We start from the raw sequence: 22,072 nt of genomic DNA, 5'->3' as shown, positions 1-22,072 counted from the left end.
TGAGGTTCCAAAGCTTATCAATATGCCCACAGTCATCTAGCTTGTATGTGAGAAGCAGAATTTAAGCCCTCTTTTGCTGAATCCGACATCCAGAACCTTTCCACTGTCTGTCCTACTCTTCCCAAGGGTCCCATCTCCCCCCACCACCCACTAACTCCCCCTCCACCCACTAACCCACTAACTTTTGTGGATAGTCAGCTGTCTAATGTCTCATGTTATTCATTAGATTAGATTGTGGCCCAGTAGGAATAGAGTATGTCAGAAATATACCAACGTCAGTACTGCTCAGCGCAGCTCGTTTTTCCCCCATACGTACAATAAAGATGAAGTACTTAAGTGACAGCTTATTCAAATATCACAACATGCAATATGCTCTTCTTGTCAAAACTCTCTTGTTTCCTATCATTTTAGCATCTTGAGTTTTCATTTTTGTCATGATTTTCAATGACCAGACGTCTCCACAGATTGATTCCAATTCATCTCATGAAGTTGGGTGTATTAACTTTTTTTTTTCTTTCATGATTTATGCAATTTGTCATGTAGTGAGTAGGACTTCATGGACAAGATTTTATTCTAGGTTGCTAAAATGAGCTTGCCCATGAAGGAAGGTAGTCTTGATTAACAAGTGATGAGTAATATTTAAATTCTCACTTGTTTTGAACACTGTTCTGTCAATAGCCTAAACCTATTTGCAGTATCACAGAAAGACAATATCTAAAAATAATTTAAAAAAATATAATAGCACTTTCTGGGGTGCCAGGGTGGCTCCCAGTCAGTTAAGTCATGCCTGACTTTGGCTCAGGTCATGATCTCAGGGTGCTTGGGATCGAGCCCTGCATCAGGCCCTCTCCTCAGTGGGGAGTCTGTGTCTCCCTCTCCCTCTGCCACTCTCCCTGTTGTGTGTTCTCTCTCTCTCAAATAAATAAAATCTTGTAATCCCTATCTATTTATATAGATACATATATAGATGTATATTAGCCCTTCCATTATATAAAACACCTTCATTATTTTGGGCAGCCTTGCATTAGAACTCAAGATTTAATTTCCTATATTGGAAAATAAACTAAAATATGTGTATATTGTGACAAAATTATATTCTTTAATGTAGTCTTAAAGACATTTATTTAGTAAAAAATAGTTACTGAATATTTGTTATGGTTACCATCCACTAGGTGCAAGCCATTGTAGTTAGAGTTTAAGGATGTGTTGAGATGACTCATTACTTGACCTTAAAAAGCTTATCTTTTTTTAAATTAGTAACAATGATTGATTTTGTGTTAATGTCAAGAAAAGATAATCATGTTAGTGTTTTAGGTACTTAAAAAATTATCAGTAAATATGCTCATTCTGAAGTATGGAGATTGACCATTTTTGTTACAATCTTAATGAAATTAAGTATTTCTCCTGATATTTATTTAGTAATATATTCAGTTACCTAAAGAAACATTGGATCATGACTCTGAATCATAAGTTCCGGTGAAGCATTGGTACCATCCAAGTTTATGTCATTGTGTTAGACAATCTAGCAGATGAAACTAAAGATTTTTTTAAATTCTTTATTTAAATCAAATTTAGTTAGCATAGACTACATTATTAGTTTCAGGGGTAGATTTAGTGACTCATCAGTTGCATACAACACCCAGTGTCCATTACATCAAGTACCTTCCTCCACCCCCATCACCCAATTACCCCATTCCCCCACTCACCTCCCAAAACAAAAGATTTGTAATGTCGTACTGATTGGATTAACTTCACCATTTTGTGAGTCTTCTTTTAGATTTGGCTTAGATAAGTTAAGGTGATTTAATATGAAAAGTAACCTTTGACAACAATTTTCCCTGAAAAACAGAGAAAAAGAGACTCTCAGAAACCAGACACTATTATTTATCAGATCATGACCTGAGCTGAAACCAACGGTCAGACACTCAACCAACTGACCATCCAGGCATCCCACTACTGTATTTTTAAATTGTAATCCAAATATGCTAGAGATGAAGTTATCTCCTATACAAGTATATGCAAGGGTGAAAGATGTGATTATACCACTCGACTGTTTTCCCCGCCTCAGGTCATAACAGATGGGTTGGTATTTTATTGTATTCCTCTGTGTTCTGTTTTTTTAATAAAGCTTATTTTACTGTTTTTCAATATTTGTATTTTGCTGTCTATGAAGCATAACTTCGAAAGAAACGTCAAATTAATTAAATAAGTACTTACTGATCTTTGTGCTGAGGACTTAGCTGGAGGCCACCAAGCCCATCAGAATCCGTCCATAACTTGCAAAGCAAACAGTTAAGTGCTATGTTCTCCTGGGCCACACAGAGAGGGGATAGTCAGATGTCCTTTAGATAATCTACTTGCGTGCTGAATTTTTTCAAAAGAAATGTGGAAGAAGCAGTTTTCTTCTTTCTTGATTAGATGGCTCCCCAACTCTGAAATTTGGTGTATTGTATTCTTGAAACAGTTCTTTTGATTTCCCCAAATCTTACTTTCTCATAAGCATTAAAGATCCCTTTCTTTCAGCCTCATACCATCTGACTTTTAATTATTTTACCCAGAATACTGTGCTTCATAACACTCAGGTGTCTTTATTGCCTATAGAAAGTGCCTAAGATCGTGAGATTAATTTTTTTAAATTTTTTTTTTTATTTATTTATGATAGTCACAGAGAGAGAGAGAGAGAGAGAGAGAGAGAGAGGCAGAGACACAGGCAGAGGGAGAAGCAGGCTCCATGCACCGGGAGCCCGATGTGGGATTTGATCCCGGGTCTCCAGGATCGCGCCCTGGGCCAAAGGCAGGCGCCAAACCGCTGCGCCACCCAGGGATCCCAAGATTGTGAGATTAAATGCTCCTTCCAAAGAGCTAAACTACTTAGCTTAGGGTGGATATCTGAAATACAATGTAGTACAGTAAAAGTCTGACATATTTAATCTGGAACATTTTCCATCTTGCTTACATTACCTGATTTTCAATTTCCTTTGTTATAAAATGATGACAGTAGGAATTTTTTTTGTGTAATGAATCTGCACAATATTTTCAGTCCTAATAATATATACCTAGTACATGATTTACAATTAGTGTGTTATTCTAGAAGGTAAGAAATAGTTGAGTGAGTAATCATTTTACATGATGCTAGTGGCTGGCTGGCAAGGAAGGTGAGAGGATGCTGCTGCTTTCTCCTACCCACTTAATTTCTTGATGTTATGTGTGATGATAGAATTTTACCGTGTGTTTTAGTCTTTATATTTCCCAAAGCAAAATTGAGAGATAAAAAATCAGTTCATGCTTTAGTGTTTATTTAGTTATTTGTAATGCTCATAGTAACTTTATTTGCAATAGTCAAAAAAAAATGGAACTAACCTCATTGTCCATTAATGTGAAAGAATAAATATTTCCATAAGATGGAAAACAGCAATAAAAAAAAAAGTGCATCCAAAAAAAAAGTACATCATTGATACGCAAAACAACATGGATAAATCTCAGAAAGCACGCTGAGTGAATAAAGCCAGACAAAATTCAGTCCTATTATATGAATCTACATAAAATTCTAGGAAATGAAATTTAAGCTAGAGTGACAGAAAGCAGATCAGTGTTTGCCCCTTGAAGAGCAATGAGGCAAGTGGGAGAATTTCACAGGACACGCTTTAGTGTTTGAATTCACTCTACACATAGAGTAAGAAATTCAAAGACTTTTACTACATTTCAGATAATAACTTTAAGGACATTTCTTATTTTTTTGGTATAGCAGCAGTGCTTGTGTGTGTGTATGTTATTCTATACACACGTAATAAGGTCTCGGTGAACTTTCAGTAAACATGCTGGGTTTTTCTCTGCTGGTTATGTTTCTTTAGATGTTTTCTTTCGCCATTCATTTACAACGTAATCTTGGCACTCGCTCTGGTACTAGGAATGCTACATGCATCGCTTCCTCCAATTCTAACATCGCTGTTGCTCTGTGGCTCATCCAGTAGCAGGTGTTGAACATTGATATAAACAGAATTTTGTCTACCAAAGCCAAAATCCTCCCATTTCCAGTCTCCACTGGCCAAAGGAATGCTAATGCAAAACTTCCAAATTCAAGTCTCAGGCATGACAGTTCATTATGCTGCCTGCCAAGACTACTGGCCCATGGAAACTCTTATTTTAAAAATTAAGGCAAAGTAAAATTTCTGTCAAATACCTTGTGATTTTAGGTGACACACTCCTGGTTTTGCAGCTTTCTCTGGAATTAGTAAATTGAGATTACATCGCAGCTAATTACTTAATAACATTTGTCTTTGAATATAGCAAAATACCCAATTATAACAGAACTGTTCACCATAAATACCAAAATACCTATTGTGGGGGAGAAAAGGTTAAGAAAAATGGTGGCAAGTCTTAATAAAATTAAGGCATTTTAATATTCTAAGTGAGTTAGAAATGATTACTGACTAGAATACTTTGATTAAGACATTTGTATCAATAAGACTTTTTTGTTAATGGGCACTGATTTAATTAGAAAAATCTAGATTTAAAGATTACATAATTTCAGAACATGGAACTCTCATAGCCTACTTAAACCTTTTTTTGGGGGGAAGATCATTATAAATAATTTGACAAATTTAAAATATAGTTTCAAAGGCAACAGAATTAAGAAGTAATCTTAGGAAAATTGGATTTGAACAAGTATTTATTAACTTATTAATGATTTGGACCATTAGGTAATATTTATTTTATTATTATTTTTTAAGATTTTATTTATTCATGAGAGACACAGAAAGAGGCAGACATAGAGGGAGAAGCAGGCTCTTTGCGAGGAGCCTGATGCGAGACTTGATCTGGGGACCCCAGGATCACGACCTGAGCCAAAGGCAGACGCTCAATCACTGAGCCACCCAGGTGCCCCATTGAGTAATATTTATTAAAAATAGTGTTCCCTCTATCATTTTTTAAAAGATCAGTGATTTTATAGCCATACGTATACAGAAACTTTGTTAACGTTTTTTCAGGATATCATTTATTATGAATATAGATATAGATAGATATAGATATAGTGGTTCTCTTCAGATTACTATGAAGGGGTTTCATTTTCCCTTAAATCCAGTCAACCATCATAATATACAAGATTTAAATAATTTCTATCAGGTTGGGTAATGTACAAAATGATATCACATCAATCAATTTTGAATAAATTATCTATGTTATAGGTCTGCAGGAGAAAATAAGAACATGGATCATAATTCTTAACTGCTTTTGCAGATTTCCCTGCTTGGATGTTGTGGGAATAGTGATCAGTACTTACAAAGAAATCGTGTCTTACATATAAGCTGGGTACTCGAGTTAGCCTTTCTGGCTTGGGTAGTATTTAAAAATAAATACCCTGAAAAACACACAGATACTGTATACATTATAATAAACTTCCTTTAAAACACTATGATCCTGAGCTAACAGAGTAGTAAAAGAAATCCCCAAGGGGACCAAAACGTAGCATCAAGTACAGACAATGTTTAGTTTAGGAAAATTCCTATCTTTCAAAAATTATAATCATATTCAAGCTCTCCCAGAGAACAAACCAAGAGGAACACCTTCTACCTCATATTATGAGGTTTATATAACTTCAAGCCAAAAACAGACAGAAATGATGTCTGAGAGGAACATTGTCTACAACCTTCATTTCTAAAAATAGACATGAAAATTATAAACAAAATTTTGGCAAAATAAATCATGTAATAGACAAAAATTATAATGCGTTCTAAGTAAAAGTTAATCTTAGGAATTCAAGTTTGAATGCTAAAACATCAATTACTGTAATCCATCATATTAAAGAAAAGGATAATATGATTCTTAATAAATGCACCAGAATTTATGATAAAATTTAATACTAATTCATAAGACATCTTTTATCAAAATAAGAAAGGGAGGAACATCTTTAACCTAATATTTGGAATATGAAATAGATGACCACTGTCACACCATATTAAATATTTTATTAGATATTTTCTGGAGACTTTAACCTTCTTAGTAATAAAAAAAAATAGTAATGACATCTATAAGTGACTAGAAAGGAGGTATTAAAACCTTCATTATTTGCTTATCACATAATTTTTTATGTAGAAAACTTGAAGAATATTATATTTAATAAGGGAATTTAGGATTATTTGATAGAACAGAATAGGATCCCTACGTACCAGCAATAAGCAGAAAAAATATTTTAATTTTAAAACAACTTGTGTTAGCATTTACTGCTGCTTGATTTATTAAGGACTTACTTATGTTATTATAAGGATGACATTTCTCCTCAAATTGATCTTCAGTCTCAGAGTAATTCCAGACACAATCTTGACAAGGAAATTGATAAGCTCATTCCATTATTAGTATGGAAGAGAAAGGAGAGTGAAGATGTTCTTAAGGAAGCGTAAATAGGAGGAATTGCCATTTGGATATTAACATGTATTAGAAATAAAACTAATTAAAATAGCATATTATAATGGAGATGGATCAAAAAGACTGATGGAATTGACTGGGGAGTCCTGACAGACCCACACACCCATGAAAATCCATAAATGACAGATGTGTCATTGCACATTGGTGAAGAGTATGATCAAGGGCACTAGGCTGGTTATTTATATGGGGAAAAAAGTTATATTGAATTCCTACCTCATTCCCCACCCCCAGTAGACACAAACACATTCCAGGGAGACATCAAAATGTTTAAAAACAAGTTACTTAAAACTTTAGGGAAAAAATGAGAATCCTTTTATTACCTCGAGTTTGACAAGGATTTCTTCAGCCCATCAAGAAAGTGTACAGACCATTGCACCGTGTTAAAATTGTGTACATTGAAATGATAAACTTCTGTTTGTCATAAGACATTGAAAATTAAAGAGTAGCCCAAAACTGGTAGAACAAAGTGTCATAAATGACCTAAAAAGAATTTTCCAGAATATAGAAAAACTGGTATAAATGTGGACAAAATACACAGTCACAGCCCAGAAAGGAGAACATAGATAGCTCAATAATACATGAAAAGATCCTTATTAATAATTATGGAAATATATCTGAAAGCTATCTTGGTATATAATTTTATGCTCATTGGTTAGCAAAAATTAGATATAATGAAAATAGGACCTCTTCAATAATGCTTGTGGTATAAAATGTTTTCTAAAATTACATAGCCTACCCTCCATCCCAATAATGGTACCTTTGAGTTAAACAAGTAATGATATACAATTCCACACCCACCACGTTGGCAGAAATATAAAATAAAATAAATCACATGTTGGTGAGGGATGGAGGGATCAGAACTTCCATGCAGAGCAGAGAGGAATATAACCAGAACTCTTCCACAGAGGACGTGACTCTTGATCTCAGGCTCGTGAGTTCAAGGCCCACGTCAGGTGTAAGTAAATAAATCTTGAATATAAATAAATAAAAGCATGTTGGCATGTCTTACTAGTACAGGTATATGCCCTCCTTGGCTAGAGAAACTCTTTGGTACGTCTGTCAGGAAATATGAACAAGAATGCTCCTTCATTTATTAATTTATTCCAGTGCCCTTCAGTGGAGGAAGAAGAGGTCCGGGGGCAATGGCTCTTCTTAAGCCTTTCTCACTGACTGAACCTAAAACAACTAGGAGCCATGGGACTTGATAAAAGTCCAAATGTTGACCTACAAGGCATGAAGGAAGCACTGGGCAGGGAGAGGATATGGGGGACCAAGAAATAATTGTATCATCCACATGTTCATAGAAAGCTGATTCACATGGAGCTGTGATGTTCTCATATTTTTTTAAGTTACTTCTGTGTGTTAGTTATTTTCCAATTGTGTCTATTTTCTGCTTTTAAAAAAAGAAAATAGTTTAGCTAATGATTTATTATCTTCCTCTCTTACTTGTATTATAACTTCATTCTTTTATAATAATGGAAAGCTGGGAACAATTTTAAAATACTTATCTCAGAAATCAATAAACAAATGAGGAATTTCAGAAGTCTAAGAGTAAGTGAAAAAAGCACATCACAAAAGAATACTTTATATTAACTATAATCACCATGCCGTAAGTTGCTAAGAGGCTAGATGTTAAATATTCTCAATACAGAAAAGAAATGATAGTTGTGTGATGTGCAGAGATATTAGCTAACACTACCGTGGGAATCATTTTGAAATTATAAGTGCATCAAATTAACATGTTGAACACTTTAAACTCATACAATGTTTGATACCAATTTTATCTCAATAAAGCTGGAAAAAATGAGCACATATAATAACTGCCAATTATTTAAAGCGAACATTCAAAAATAAAGGGTGAGGGATGCCTGGGTGGCTCAGCAGTTGGGCTTGGGTTTGGCTCAGGTCATGATCCTACCATCCTGGGATCGAGTCCCATGTCGGGCTCCCCACAGGGAGCCTGCTTCTCCCTCTGCCTGTGTCTCTGCCTCTCTCACTCTCTGTGTCTCTCATGAATAGATAAATAAATAAATCTTTGAAAAAAAGTGTCAATGAAAAAGAAGGAGTGAATTGTTAAGACCATATGCCTACATAAATATTAAATCTATACAAAGAAGACAATGAGAAACAAAAAAAAAAATCTCATTTTGGGGGGCAGTTATCCTAGGAGGCCAAACTAAGTGATGGAATAAAGAGTACTGAGGGGACCTCAATAATATCAGAGATATTGTATATCATAAGCTGGGTTGTTCCTTCATTATTATTTATACTTTTTATATGCTATATGTTCTTTATATATTAAATTTGTTCATAATATTAAAAAATGAAATTATAATACACAACATATATACTAATTCATAATGAGGTAGAGAATGTAGATATCCTCTCCTCAGGAATTTTACCTTAGTGCTTAATAATACTTAGAAATTATCCAGCATTGGGACATATTACTACTCCTTCAGTGGAGCTCCTTAAAGAAGTATTCGGTTTACTTTTTAAGGCCATCTTGTCTAACATATGCACCTTGAAGAATTTAATGTTTTTTTGAGTTGCTTATACCATAAAGCACTTTGGAACTGAGACCAGCATAACAAATGGCAGATTAAACATTGTACATACTCTCGGATGGATTCAACTCATCAATTAACTGGGTAAAAGAGGAAAAAAAAAACTAATTGAAATTTCTTTATTTCTATGACTTTTGACCGTATACAGATAAATTTGCATAAATATGCATTCTGCAACTCTATGCATATTACAAAAGAATGCTCTTGATACGTTTTTCTAAATGACTTTCTCTTCAAACTAAGTTTCAACTCAGTTTACCTGTCCTATCCCAAGTAGTGCAGAGAGAATTTTAGTAGCACTAAAGTAAGAGGACGGGGGTACGGAAATCGGATAAAGGAACAAAAGAACAGGATAGAGACCTAGATGAGGGAGTAGGATGTACCAATCTTCATCTCCCCAGCAATAACAGTTAACTATCCAAGAATCCAAATAGCTGTGGGAGGGCTCAAGAGTCCACTTAAGAATATACAGCAACACACTGAAGCCAGAGATGGGAATTAACTGTAGAGAAAGGATTGCGGAGATCAGCTTAGCTGAGACATCCAGAAATGGTCAGGAACCAGGAAGAAAGGCAGAGGCTGTTGGTATCAACCATGCAGCAGATGCCACCATGGTTCCCAGTGGCCAACTCCGTGGAGGACTCGAGCAGTCTTTGCCTGTTGAGGGCCTCAGCCACAGACTCCCCATAGGTTCACCGTGGAGACCCCATGATGTTCATTGGTACAGACTTCAGTGGCCTGGACCTCGGAGGACGCCAACAGCTTCCATCCCTGAGGTAATCAGAAGCTGCTGCAGATTCCAAGGAGAGGGAGATGCTACTATGCCCCTCTTATACCAGGAAGAGCTACTACTGCACAATCCATTGGACCATGGCTGCCTCCACATCCCACCCAGGCACATTCCCCAAACCTAGAGCCTTGGCTGCTCTACGTGTCCCCACAATTCAGGCTTGGACATAGCTGACACTCTGTATATGCCTGAGGCTCAGGCGCCGGAGCCACTACTGCTGTGGCTTTACCAGAGCTCTGGAGCTTGGGAGCCACTATCACTCTTTAAGTGCCTAAACTCTAGACCCTGGCTTTGTGGTCGCTCTGTGGGTGCTCATACATCAGATACCAATATCACCACCACCACAAGGGTGCTGCAGGCTGACCAGGAACTAGAAGAAAAGGGATATTTCTTGACATTGGTCCTTGCAGTTATTTTTTTTTTTTATTGATATGACAACAAAAGCAAAGGCAACATAGCAAAAATAAACAAATGAGGCTACCTCAAACTAAAAAGCTTCTGCACAGCAAAGGAAACAACAAAGAAAATGAAAAGAACCTGTGGATTGAACAAAAATATTTATACAACATATGTTTGACAAGGGCTTCTAAGGAATTTATACAATTATAAATTGTATAAATTTATACAGTAGCCAAAAAAAAAGCTGTGCAAATAGTCCAATTAAAAATGAGCAAAGGATCTGAATAGACATTTCTCAGAAAGAATATACAAATGACCAACTGATATGTGAGAGGTGCTGAACATCACTAATCATCAGGGAACATAAAGCAAAACCACAGGATATCACCTTAGACCTGTTAGGATGTCTATTACTTAAAAAGAAAAAAAAGAACATGTTGGTGGGGATGTAAAGGAAAGATAACTTTTGTCCACAGTTAGTGGGAATCTACACTGGTACAGCCATTATGGAAAAGAGTATAGATGTTCCTCAAAAATTAAAACTAGAACCATCATATGATCTAGCAATCCGTTCCTGAGTACGTATCCAAAGGAAATTAAATTAGTATCTAGAAGAGATATTTGCACTTGTGTTCATTGCCCCATTATTCACAATAGCCTAAGTATGAAGACAACCCAAGTGCTCATGGATGAACGACTGGATAAAGAAAATGTGGGATGGATGTGCAGTGGAATATTATTCAACCTTGAAAAAAAAGAGAGATCACGCCTTCTGGGATAAGGTAGATATCTCAGAGGATACGTGCAATAGCACAGAGACCGAGAAAGATACTGCAGAGCATCACTTACGTGTGTAATCAGAAAAGAACCCAACAAACACACTCACCGTAACAGAGTAGAACCGGAGTTACCAACCGACTGGGGATGAGGCAAAGGGAGAGATGCTGGTCCAGGGGAGATAAGCCTTCAGCTATAAGATGGGTAATTTCTGAGGATCTACCGTACAGCCTGATGACTACAGTTAATAATACTCCATTAAAAAAAAATTATCCATTGTATACTTCAAATTTGCCTACAGAGGAGATCCTAGACGTGCTCAACACACACAACACACATAAAGGTAGCTGCTGGAGTCATGTATGTGCTCATTTGATTGTCATAATTTCATAACGTACATATAGATCAAATGGTATTGTACGCTTTAAATATATGACATTTTATTTGTCAATGATTCAAAAAGGCTCCCCTGCCAAACACACACACACACACAACCGGAAGGCAGACTGGTCTTATTCGGAATATAAACTGAACTTCTTTCAATCAGCTCTTTCATAACATTTGCATGGCATTGATCATTGTCAGAATACATTGTTAAGAAAAAAAAAATAGAAATAACTCTGAGAGGGGCACCTGGGTGGCTCAGTGGTTGAGCATCTGCCTTCAGCTCAGGTTGTGACTCCGGGGTCCTGGGATCGAGTCCCACACCGGCCTCCCTGCAGGGAGCCTGCTTTTCCCTCTGCCTGTGTCTCTACCTCTCTCTCTCCCTGTGTCTCTCATGAATAAATAAATCATAAAAAAAGAGAAATAACTGAGAAAAAATTGGGAAATTATTTATTATTGCATTTTCTTGTATAGACCAGCTTTTAGCTCTGTCAACAACCCTATTTTTTTTGTCTCCAGTAATGCTTTTCTACACTATCATATTAGGTATTTTTTCCCGATGTGGATATTCCATATTCGTTTTCCAGATGTGTTTCATTTGGGGGTTATTGAATAAATAAGGTCATAAAAGAATCAAGTATGTATGAGAAAAATAATGGGATGAACTCAAACAAACATACTATCCAGTTAGGTAATATTCATTTAGCCAGTATTTTGGATAGCAGTAAACTTCTTATGAGAAGATCCTTTTTTTGCCAAAAAAGAAACTGGTCTCTTTGCATCCCAGCCCAAAACAAATTTTACTGGATTATTATTTTTAAATTTCCCATGTCCAATTTATTCTATGTTCTGTGTATATATATATATATATATATATATATATATATATACACACACACACACATATATATATTTTTTACAAATATTTTTGGCTTCTAGGATGTCATAAGCAAAAAGTGTCACTGACAAAAAGTGTCTTTGGATTTCAGAAGAGGCGTGGGAATAAATATATGGACTACAGCAAGTAAAGGCAAAAATTAATTTCTTATTGATTTGATCATCTGTGGTTGGTTTTGCCATGATATACAGATTTTATTGCATATCAGCGTGCTCATAGTCTCCTGAAATTTGGCATGTAATTGTATCAAAAGTGTCCTCTCTGTATCATTTTTAAAAAGCAATAATTATAGATTCATCACATAGCTCTATATGGAATCATACTAATCGCAATACAAAGCTGTCTCCACCGGCACGACTCCTAATTTTGGAACTGAGTTTTAAATGGATTATGTTGATATCCATAGAAAGATCAGAACTAATAAAAGAACCAGTTGGCGTTAATCACTCTTTTCCCCTGCAATCCCATCGTGCTTTATTAGTTCTTAATTTAAGAACTTAATTCATTCTGCTTTGATTCGGTGTAATTTCTCTGCAGGCTCATCACCTCCAACAAACTGTGTTTCGTGCCTGGCGTCCTGTCCCCATTCATCCTTCATATCCTGTATCTATTCCTAATGGTTCATATATCCAATGGTTATAACTCAACAGAATATTTTTCGTTTTTTTTTTGTTTGTTTTTTTAGAGTGTATGTGTTTTTTTTTTTAATTTCTTTCAGAAATTTGGTACAACTGTATAAAAGTGAAGATGACACAGAGATTTCAAAGAAGATCAAGACTCATTGGACTGCTTTGGGCCTAGAAGACGTACAGTTTGTGAACTACTCTGTGCTGCTCAACCTGCCGGGCCCGGGGGCCAGCTCTGTGACTCTGAGCAGCAGCGGCCAGTGCCTCCGTCCTAGTGGCCGGCCCTGCAGCGAGGAAGCCAGGACGCGGAGCGGCCAAGACCTGCTCGACTCATACGCAGCCTATTCTGCCAAAGGAACTCTCGAGGTAACACGACCATTTGTCTCTGTCGTTTTACAGTGAAATGGAATTAGAAAACAACAGCTTTCATCTAAATTGAACTCCCTGGCAAGATGCAGCATGAGAAAGTAACCATTGAATGGCCTCAGCGTGGAGGTGCCAGGGAAGGGGAAGGATGATTGGGATCGCCTGACTTTGTCTTGGCATATTTTGAAAGCGAAAACACGTCGGAAGAATTTAATTCGAACGTGTTGAACGTGTGACTGAGTCATTCACATTTTGCCAGGTGGGGATTGGACAAGTTCATCTCCTTCCTGGGTTCTTGAGGAGGCAAATTTTAATGGACTGATGATACGGACAGAAGGAATAGAAACGGAGGCAGGTTGTGTTCCAGGTTGGGTGTGCAGACAAGAAATGAAACGTAAAATGGATGTGACTATTCACAGATTTAGGGTTTGAAATACAAGGCTTCTGCCTTCTTGGTGGAAAATGCAGGAGAAAAGGGGCCAGGTGCTTTATTTTTCTGGCTTAGCCAGTTCTTTTGGCTTGGAGCTGACGTGCGTGGCTTCCTGGGCCACATAGCCTAGTTTCAAATCTTGAGTCCCTAGTTACCCACTGCCACTCACCCATCCAGGGCTGATTCCCTCATTTCCGTGATGGGGATAATAATAGTGCCAACTTTATAAAGTGGTTCAGAAAATTAAACTAGGTCATATATGAAACCTGGGAGGACAGAGCCTGGCCCACAATAGAGACAATATACCAGTTAGATACAAGTAATTGTCCATCTTTCCTTTATTAAAGGCACATTTTCTGTCTCCATGTAAAAATACCTTTTTAATACACACATTTAGTTATTTTTTTTACAAGCCTTTCGATTGCCTCCTTTGAGACAAATGGAATAAATACCATGTTTCTGATTGTTGTTGATTATTGGCACAGCTTTGTAAGACTCTCTTGTATTAGCTCTGATTAATATATTAAATATTTAAATTATTTGAAGTGACTTCACAGATACAATCTTGCTTTTTTGGTTTGTTTGGTTTCTAGTTGTTGGAAGGGTGGGAGAGTTCTTTTACTGGTGGTTCAGCGTCGTTTGTATTCTGGTGGGTCATCCTCTGACTTTTAGTGCACAATAACCACTGCCATGGAAAGCCTTATGATTGGTTAAGAGCTAATATAATATTAGATGTGTGTAATATTTGTAAGGTGGGACTCGTGTAACTTGATTTGATTAATAGATACTGTTTCTGATAGCAATGATGGGAGGGAGCCCGCCAGCCCTCTTTTGTTGGTTCAGAAGCTCTGGTCTCCCAAAGCTTCTTTGGCCCCACACCTTTCCAGCACCCTCTTAACTCCCATTGGTTCAGCACAGTAATCAATGGGCCTTAAAACAAAACATGTCCCAAACACAGATCAACAATAAAAACCCCAGGAGCTCAAGTCGGTCCCTGGAATCACCCCCATTTATTTGCTTTTCAGTTTGCTCTGGCAAATTATTTATTATTCCTTGACCCAGGAGATATGGAAAAGCCATGAAATCGCAACTGTGTCCCTCTTTTCCTCAGCATGGCCCTCTACTAATCCCCTGGGCAATTGGGTTGGTTTTCTGTGTTCCCCTGTAGCTACATCTCTGAGAGTTTTCTACACATTTATCTTACCAGTTATAAATGTTTGAATTTTCGTGGTTTCCTCTAAAAGAAACCAAAGTCTACTACAGAATCATAGAACTACTTAAATGCCTACGAAGACGTAAGTCATTTTGGGACCGTCCGCCACTTACAAATACTGTAAAAAGTCTGTTGTTTTTAATAAAGAAGTATTGACAAAGATTTGAAGAAGCTTTAAAAGGGAAAAAATAAACGTAGCTGTCAATGCAGAAATAGATTTTAGGTTTGAAATATAGGCCTAACTAAAAGGGAGCACTGTTAAAGGAACTAAAATGCAATTATGGATAACACAAACACCTTGTATTTGAAGAACATAACTTGAGAAATCAACCGTGAGAATTAGATGCAGACACTAACGATAACTATTTTCGGGATTATATTAATAATTCAAATCTAATATACTGAGTACATAATAATTTAAATATTTATATCAATAAATTTATTGATGTTGATTTTTTAAAAGCTCAAGCCACGCATTATGACTTTCAAAAGCAAAGCAATTTCTAGGTGACTATTTTATATGCGTGTAGAATATTTGCATATATTTCATATACATGTTCTAGACTGATGTGCCATTAAAACTCACATATTCTAACTAATAGAATGTGGGTGATTTTCCGTATCTCTTCAGACCATTCTTAATTAAAATCAAGCTTGAGAGGTTGCTGCTGATGATTCAGACATACCTACTTTTTGATTTTGAGTACATTGTATTCGCATGAATTTCTATCAGGCTGAGCCATTACCAAGTGCGTAAATTATTCTGGCCTGACTGCCAGCAAGGCTCCCCACTACTTTTGCTTTTGACAAGGTTATTTGTGGAAGAGGAGTGCCCCTTCTCTTTGAAGAGCTGTCATGTCCATTCATCATATGACCACTTTGTATAAGCTTCCAATTTTTGCTTTCTGGTAATGGTCTAAACAGCATTTGTGATATCTGAGATCTACTTCGAAAACCTACTTAGTGCCAGCATGATGGATGGTGTACTTTGCAACTTCTTTGTAATTCATTGTGCGCTAGAAAGGTGACATTGTTTACCCCGTCATAATGACAGGTGGGTCAGGAAAGGGGTCCTAAGGAGAGTTGTCCTGTCACATGCAAAATACATATTAAAATGGATCCATAAATAATTTAGCATGAGTGAGGTTAGCTTCAGGGAATAAACAGTGATTTATACTTTTACTAAAAGATAAATATCAACTATAATGTCATCGTACTGTTAAAGACACTGGTAGTGAGTGCTGACAATGCCTAGTCAGTTTTATAAATAGAATATATGGCCTTATATAATTTCTGTGCAATTATCTCTTTTGTCCTCTGTGAAACCCACCCAGATGCAGAAAGGCAAAGGAAACGATTAATATTTAATAGAGGCCGGTGAGATTTGAGTCCACCGTGTTTATATTTTTGAACAGAGAATTTGTTTTCACTTTAATACACTTTATAGATTTGGGAATTTCTGTTAAGTGTTATTTTGTGTCTGAGAATAAAGGCAAGTAATGCAGTTTTATGGCCAGACTTATTTTCAACAACTCATTAACCGTGCTTAAGATAGATGGTCCTCAACACGTTTATTATTATCCCGTTCCCCAGAGAGCCCACGGTTGCATCCTCCCTTATTAGTTGCACAACTGTGGGTTGGTCATTGTAGTTCTCCAAGCCTCAGTGCTCTCATCTGTATAGGGGAACAGTAATAGTACCTCCCCTGGTTGCTGTGAGGATGAAATGATGCAAACCGAGTAGAGTGCACTGAGTGCACGTAGAAAGCACCCGGAAGGGAACACTGGGTGGCACAGCGGTTTGGCGCCTGCCTTTGGCCCAGGGCGCGATCCTGGAGACCCGGGATCGAATCCCACGTCGGGCTCCTGGTGCATGGAGCCTGCTTCTCCCTCTGCCTGTGTCTCTGCCTCTCTCTCTCTCTGTGTGACTATCATAAATAAATTTAAAAAATTAAAAAAAAAAAAAAAAGAAAGCACCCGGAATGTGTTAGCTACTGTTATGACGTGGCATAAAAGAAACACATTTAAATGGGAGAAATTAAAATATGAGAACTATATGTCATGACGTGAACATACAAACTTCATATCACATTGTCTGAACGTAATCTACTTGTCTTGTGTTTAATGTGACAAAGAGTAATCACGAGAGGGGAAAATGCCTTGTTAAATATGAATAAATAATAAAATATATTCAATAAGTATGAATAAATAATAAAGTATATTCAACATAGTTCAATACATTCAATATCAGATTTTTAATTGAAAACTGTAAGCTCAAAGGAACTAGGAGTAAATATTTTGTTTTTGAATGCACAGTGACGAATCATTTCAACTCATAAAATATCAAGCCTTAGTGTAACACCTGAAATCTTTTTTTTTCTTTTTTTAACACCTGAAATCTAAACACTGTATTGGATTGTATCAAGCAGTCTTAAAAAGGAAAAAAAAAAAAATAAAGAAAAAGGTAAAGATAAAGAAAAAGCTGCTTGCAGTCCTCCAGGTTCTTAAAATCAGCGATTTTCTCATAGTGAGGAAAACTTTGTCTTTCTCTTTTAATATTTTCAAACAAAAGTCAGCTTGCCAAGCGTTATGGCAAAAGGCAGAGCTGTATGCATCTGGCTGGGAGGGATTCCTGTTACAGATAACAAGTGATCAGAAAGCTAAATAAAGGAGTGGAATGAAATTGCAGGATTTAGACTTTTGTTGTCTGGGTAAGAAGATGAAGCCACTACTGTCCCACCAACGGAGAACATGGGAGCTGGGTGCACGCAGGCTTTCAGCGCTGGGAATGCTTTTGTGTTTTATCTGTGTCCCTGCTTTTGCTCCCGTGGAATCCGTCTCTTGGTCAGCAGGGCACAGTTGTGAGGGGGGAGGCCCTGAGCCCCCGTATGTATACGGTGCTGGTGTCCTTTATGAATCTGCAGGCAGGGCCCGGCCCGAGTGAGCTCCTCTCCCCGGTCGCCGAGCGCAGTGCCTTGGCCGACTCAGCACGGCGGATCCCCAAGTGCTGCTCCTGTAGTTGAACCTCATCACTACGGGCTTAACTTGCACATATCTCAAGTCCGTACTGCTTTTTTCCCCATATTTAACATTTAGACAGAAGCATTTACAAACCCAGAAGTGACCTATCACAACATGTTGTCTGGACTTACATGTTTGTCGGAGACGTTACATCTTCTACCCGGGAAACAGAGCACAAGCCTATTTTATGACATAAAAGTCTTAAAACACAGCTGAGTTCAGCTAAGCAGTTAAAGTGCAGTGACCCCCCCCCCCTTCATGAAAACAAATACGGCATTTTTAGTGAGAAAGTGTTTGACTACAAAGTTCTAATTCGCCTGAAGTTATTTCTGAAGATTCTGAATCATCCTAATTATGTGTTATCTGACAGAAAAGTCTAGGTCAGCATTTTTGTTTTTAGTTTTGACATGATTTAAAGCATAACCACTTCCCGAGTTAAGTGAGAATGTAACATTCTTAGCAAATTTAATTTATATTTTAATCTCCATGAAGTGCTCGTATTTAAATATGTACCTTGGGCAGCCTGGGTAGCTCGGCAGTTGAGCGCCTGCCTTCAGCCCGGGGCATGACCCCTGGGTCCAGGGATCGAGTCCCCATCGGGCTCCCTGCATGGAGCCTGCTCCTCCCTGTGCCTGTGTCTCTGCCCCCCTCTCTGTGTCTCTCATGAATAAATAAAAATAACTGAATAAATAACTAACCAACTAAATAAATACCTTATGAATAACATTTACCGCATTTCAGTAGGTGCTGCAATTTCCATTTTTTCAGGGCTAGAAAGATAACGCGGAAAAGTTGATCCTTAGGTGTACGTACTATTTCAATAAACTAATCTAATTGATTTTTAAAGAAGCCGATTTCTGTCCTCTATTACTTTCGTGGCCTCCAGGAAGAATTCTCTCGAATGAATCTGCGACTCCTTCAATATCCTTACCTTAATAAGCTGAGTATCATCTATTAAATAAAGTGCCCTGTGATCATTAATTTGTTTTTCCGTATGTTTTAATTTGCTAGTGAAAGATTAGGTGACTAATGCAGCCGTCAGCCACCTGGGTGTCGCTAATCTGACAAGAGGCAGCCCACACTTAGCAGAGACATCCTGGGCGCCTCTCCTGTGCCAGTCACAGGGAACCAGGTGGCACCCAGGGGCGCTCTAGGCACTGTCCACCTGCAGCTGGCAGGCTCCTCGGAGAAACGGTTAGGTGAGCAGCTGCTAACTGCCTGGCCCCACACTGCCATGAGCACTCGCGCAATGCGTGGATCTTCTACGCTCAGGTTTCCTCATTGCAAGATGGGCTGAGGTACCTCCCAAGCTTGAGTGTTCTGAAGGTAGATTGAAGGCAGCGATGCGATCTCCACGGTACTGTGTCCAGCACAGAGGACATGAATGGTCCAGTACTGGTTTAATTTCCCCCGTCTGTCACGCCATAAACCCATGTCCACTTCCGTCCTTCTTCTCTCCCTCTCTCTCTCTCTCTCTCTCTCTCTCTCAGAGCCCCTATGTTCACTTTCCAACTTCCTCATCACTGGATTTTCTGTGAACTACTCTTGCCCTCATCTCCCTCTCACTGTGACCCACCTCCTCCTCTCTCCTCCTCCTTGACTCTTTCTCAACGTGGCCAAGGCCTGGGCATCAGGTTCATCCCAGACCTCTAATGCATACCCGTTTCCGTGTTCAACCCTCTAGGAAAGCCCTGAGTAATGTAGTGCTTGACTGCTTAAAAGGCCAGGTACAGAAAGCCAACAAAACAAAACACAATAAAATAAAATAATAATAATTTAAAAAAAAATGCCAGGTGCAAGTGCCCCAGTGGCATGCTGGGATGGTTCAGGTCAGCTTCTGAGTTCCTGCTAGTAGAAGTCAGTTCTGCGAATCCTTCCAAATTCTGATCTGATATTTATTTATCATCTATCTATCTATCTATCTATCTATCTATCTATCTATCTATCTATTTTTTTATATTTTATTTTATTTTATTATTTTATTTTATTTTTTATTTTTTATTTTTAAGATTTTATTTATTCATGAGAGATATACAGAGAGAGGCAGGGACACAGGTAGAGGGAGAAGCGGGCTCCCTATGGGGAGCCCAATGCAGGACTTGATCCAGGGACCCTGGGGTCATCCTTGGAGCCAAAGGCAGATGCTCAACCACTGAGTTCAACCACTCAGGCACCCCTGATGTGATATTTAAACCACAAAAAATTATAAATGCATATATATATACATATACATTATAAATGCTATAAATCAGGGATCCCTGCCACCCTCGCCCCCCACCGAGATCCATTTTATTAACATACAACTTCCCTGCACCCAGTACTCAGCAAGAAACTGGTGTTCCAGTTAGAGCATGGCCACAATATTTGGGTCGGCCGCCCAGGGCCAAGACCAGTGCCACAGAGACCACACAAAAGTCAATAATAGTCAATAGTAAGAGGCAGAGAACTTCCTTCTGGTTTCCACCTGAGAGGAGAAGTTCCTTAGATAAGCTTTACCTTTCACACAGAACTAATGGGTGATCAAGAGGTAAATTCTTTACCAAGAATTCCCTCAAATTGTCCTTCAGATGTCAACCCTTCTGGGATACTTGGAGCATTTTGCACAATATCAACTGACCTTCCATCCCCTTTCTCAAGCAACTGAGACTGGTCCACCAGCTTCCTGCCTGGACTCTCAGCACCATGAGAGTCCCCATTGTCCTGTACCCTCCACCCCAGGAGACATGATTGAGTCACTCCAGGACACTTATCTCCAAAGCAATTAGCCAGTTCTTCTGTTGTCATTTTTTTTTTTTTTTTTACATTATTTAAAGAACTGTATTCCTAGTTTACTGGAGGGCTGGAGGGACACATAGTAAATAAACATGTAGAAAGTAATAAAGTTGCAGAAACTCTCATAATCAGTTACTGCTGATATTTTACATTTATTTATATTATCCATTCTCATGATGAGAAAGAATAATCTAGTCCAGTTTCTCTGTACTATTGTTTCTAAGATTTGTTAACCAAATTGGGCTAAATATTTTTTTTTTTTTTTCCAATTTATAAACATTTTAAGTCTCCTTTTTGGTAAAAGCTGACCAACAAACCATCACCTGTCTCAGCTGTACATATACCAGTTAACTCCTGCTCCTGTTGGGTATCACCAAATACTGTTCTCTCCTTCATTGATACATGTCCTGAAATTCCGCCCATATCTAATACCTGCCCCTATAAGAAAATGAATAATTTCAAGGCACCTGAGTGGCTCAGTGGTTGAACATCTGCCTTTGGGTCAGGGCGTGATCCTGGAGTCCCGGGATCGAGTCCCACATCGGGCTCCCTGCATGGAGCCTGCTTCTCCCTCTGCCTAGGTCTCTGCCTCTCTCTCTGTGTATCTCTCATGAATAGAAAAATAAAATCTTAAAAAATAAAATAAAATAAAATAAAATCTTAAAAAAAATGAATAATTACCTATTTCAACATTCTGTAGTCATGTGTTACTCCTTAATATATTCAATATCTTTATTTTGCTTTTGGTAGAGCTCTTCATTCATTTGTACTTAACCTCTGCCTCAGATGTGTTTTCCCCAGGTTAGTGCATGGGTCCTCATCAATTGGATGTGATGCTGCCCTGACATCCTTATTAAAATAATTCCTAAAAATAAATAAATAAATAAATAAAAATAAATAAAAAAAAAAATAAAATAAAATAATTCCTTGTCACCCTCTATTGTATTAACCCTTCCTTATTATTCTTAGGGCACACCAGAACTAAAAGTCCTGTGACTTGTTGATGTCTTTCTTTTCCTTTTTATTGGCAACCTTCTAGCAAGAGAAAATAACCAGAACACGAAGTCTCCTTTTGTAACTCATTTTCTCCACTCCTTCAGAAACTAGAATATAATCTGACACATACTATTGGAAAATGAAATAATTCCCTCTTTAATACACTCTTCCTTGGATTGCATAATTATGTTTTCTCCTGGTTTTTCTCCTAATTCTCTACATATTTTTCATATTCTCTTTTTTTAAAAGACAGACATAATTTTGGCTTTCAAAAAGACTTTGATAAAAATAGCTAAAAGGAAAGATACTCTGGTTGATGGTTATTTTTAAATTGTTGGCCAAATAATTCAAATACCTAAGTGTTTTGTAAGAGACTATTCAGATTGGGAAAACTTACCAACAATCTATCCT

General features: G+C 37.7%; 1 protein-coding gene across 10 annotated transcripts in view; it reads left to right on the top strand.

Annotated features, from left to right (window-relative positions):
* Nucleotides 1-22,072, top strand: part of NAALADL2 (N-acetylated alpha-linked acidic dipeptidase like 2) — a 1,267,271-nt gene that overhangs the window by 742,104 nt on the left and 503,095 nt on the right. For all 10 annotated transcript variants that reach the window (XM_041732043.1, XM_041732046.1, XM_041732044.1 and 7 more), the window contains one exon: nt 12,957-13,230. In XM_041732043.1, coding sequence (XP_041587977.1) covers nt 12,957-13,230 — 274 coding nt within the window. The remainder of the gene's footprint in view (nt 1-12,956; nt 13,231-22,072) is intronic.

Source organism: Vulpes lagopus, chromosome 17 (genome assembly GCF_018345385.1).
Source record: "Vulpes lagopus strain Blue_001 chromosome 17, ASM1834538v1, whole genome shotgun sequence".
Lineage (NCBI taxonomy): Eukaryota > Metazoa > Chordata > Mammalia > Carnivora > Canidae > Vulpes > Vulpes lagopus.
The sequence above is the reverse complement of the archived record's forward strand: the minus strand, read 5'-3'. Positions and strand labels throughout refer to the sequence as shown.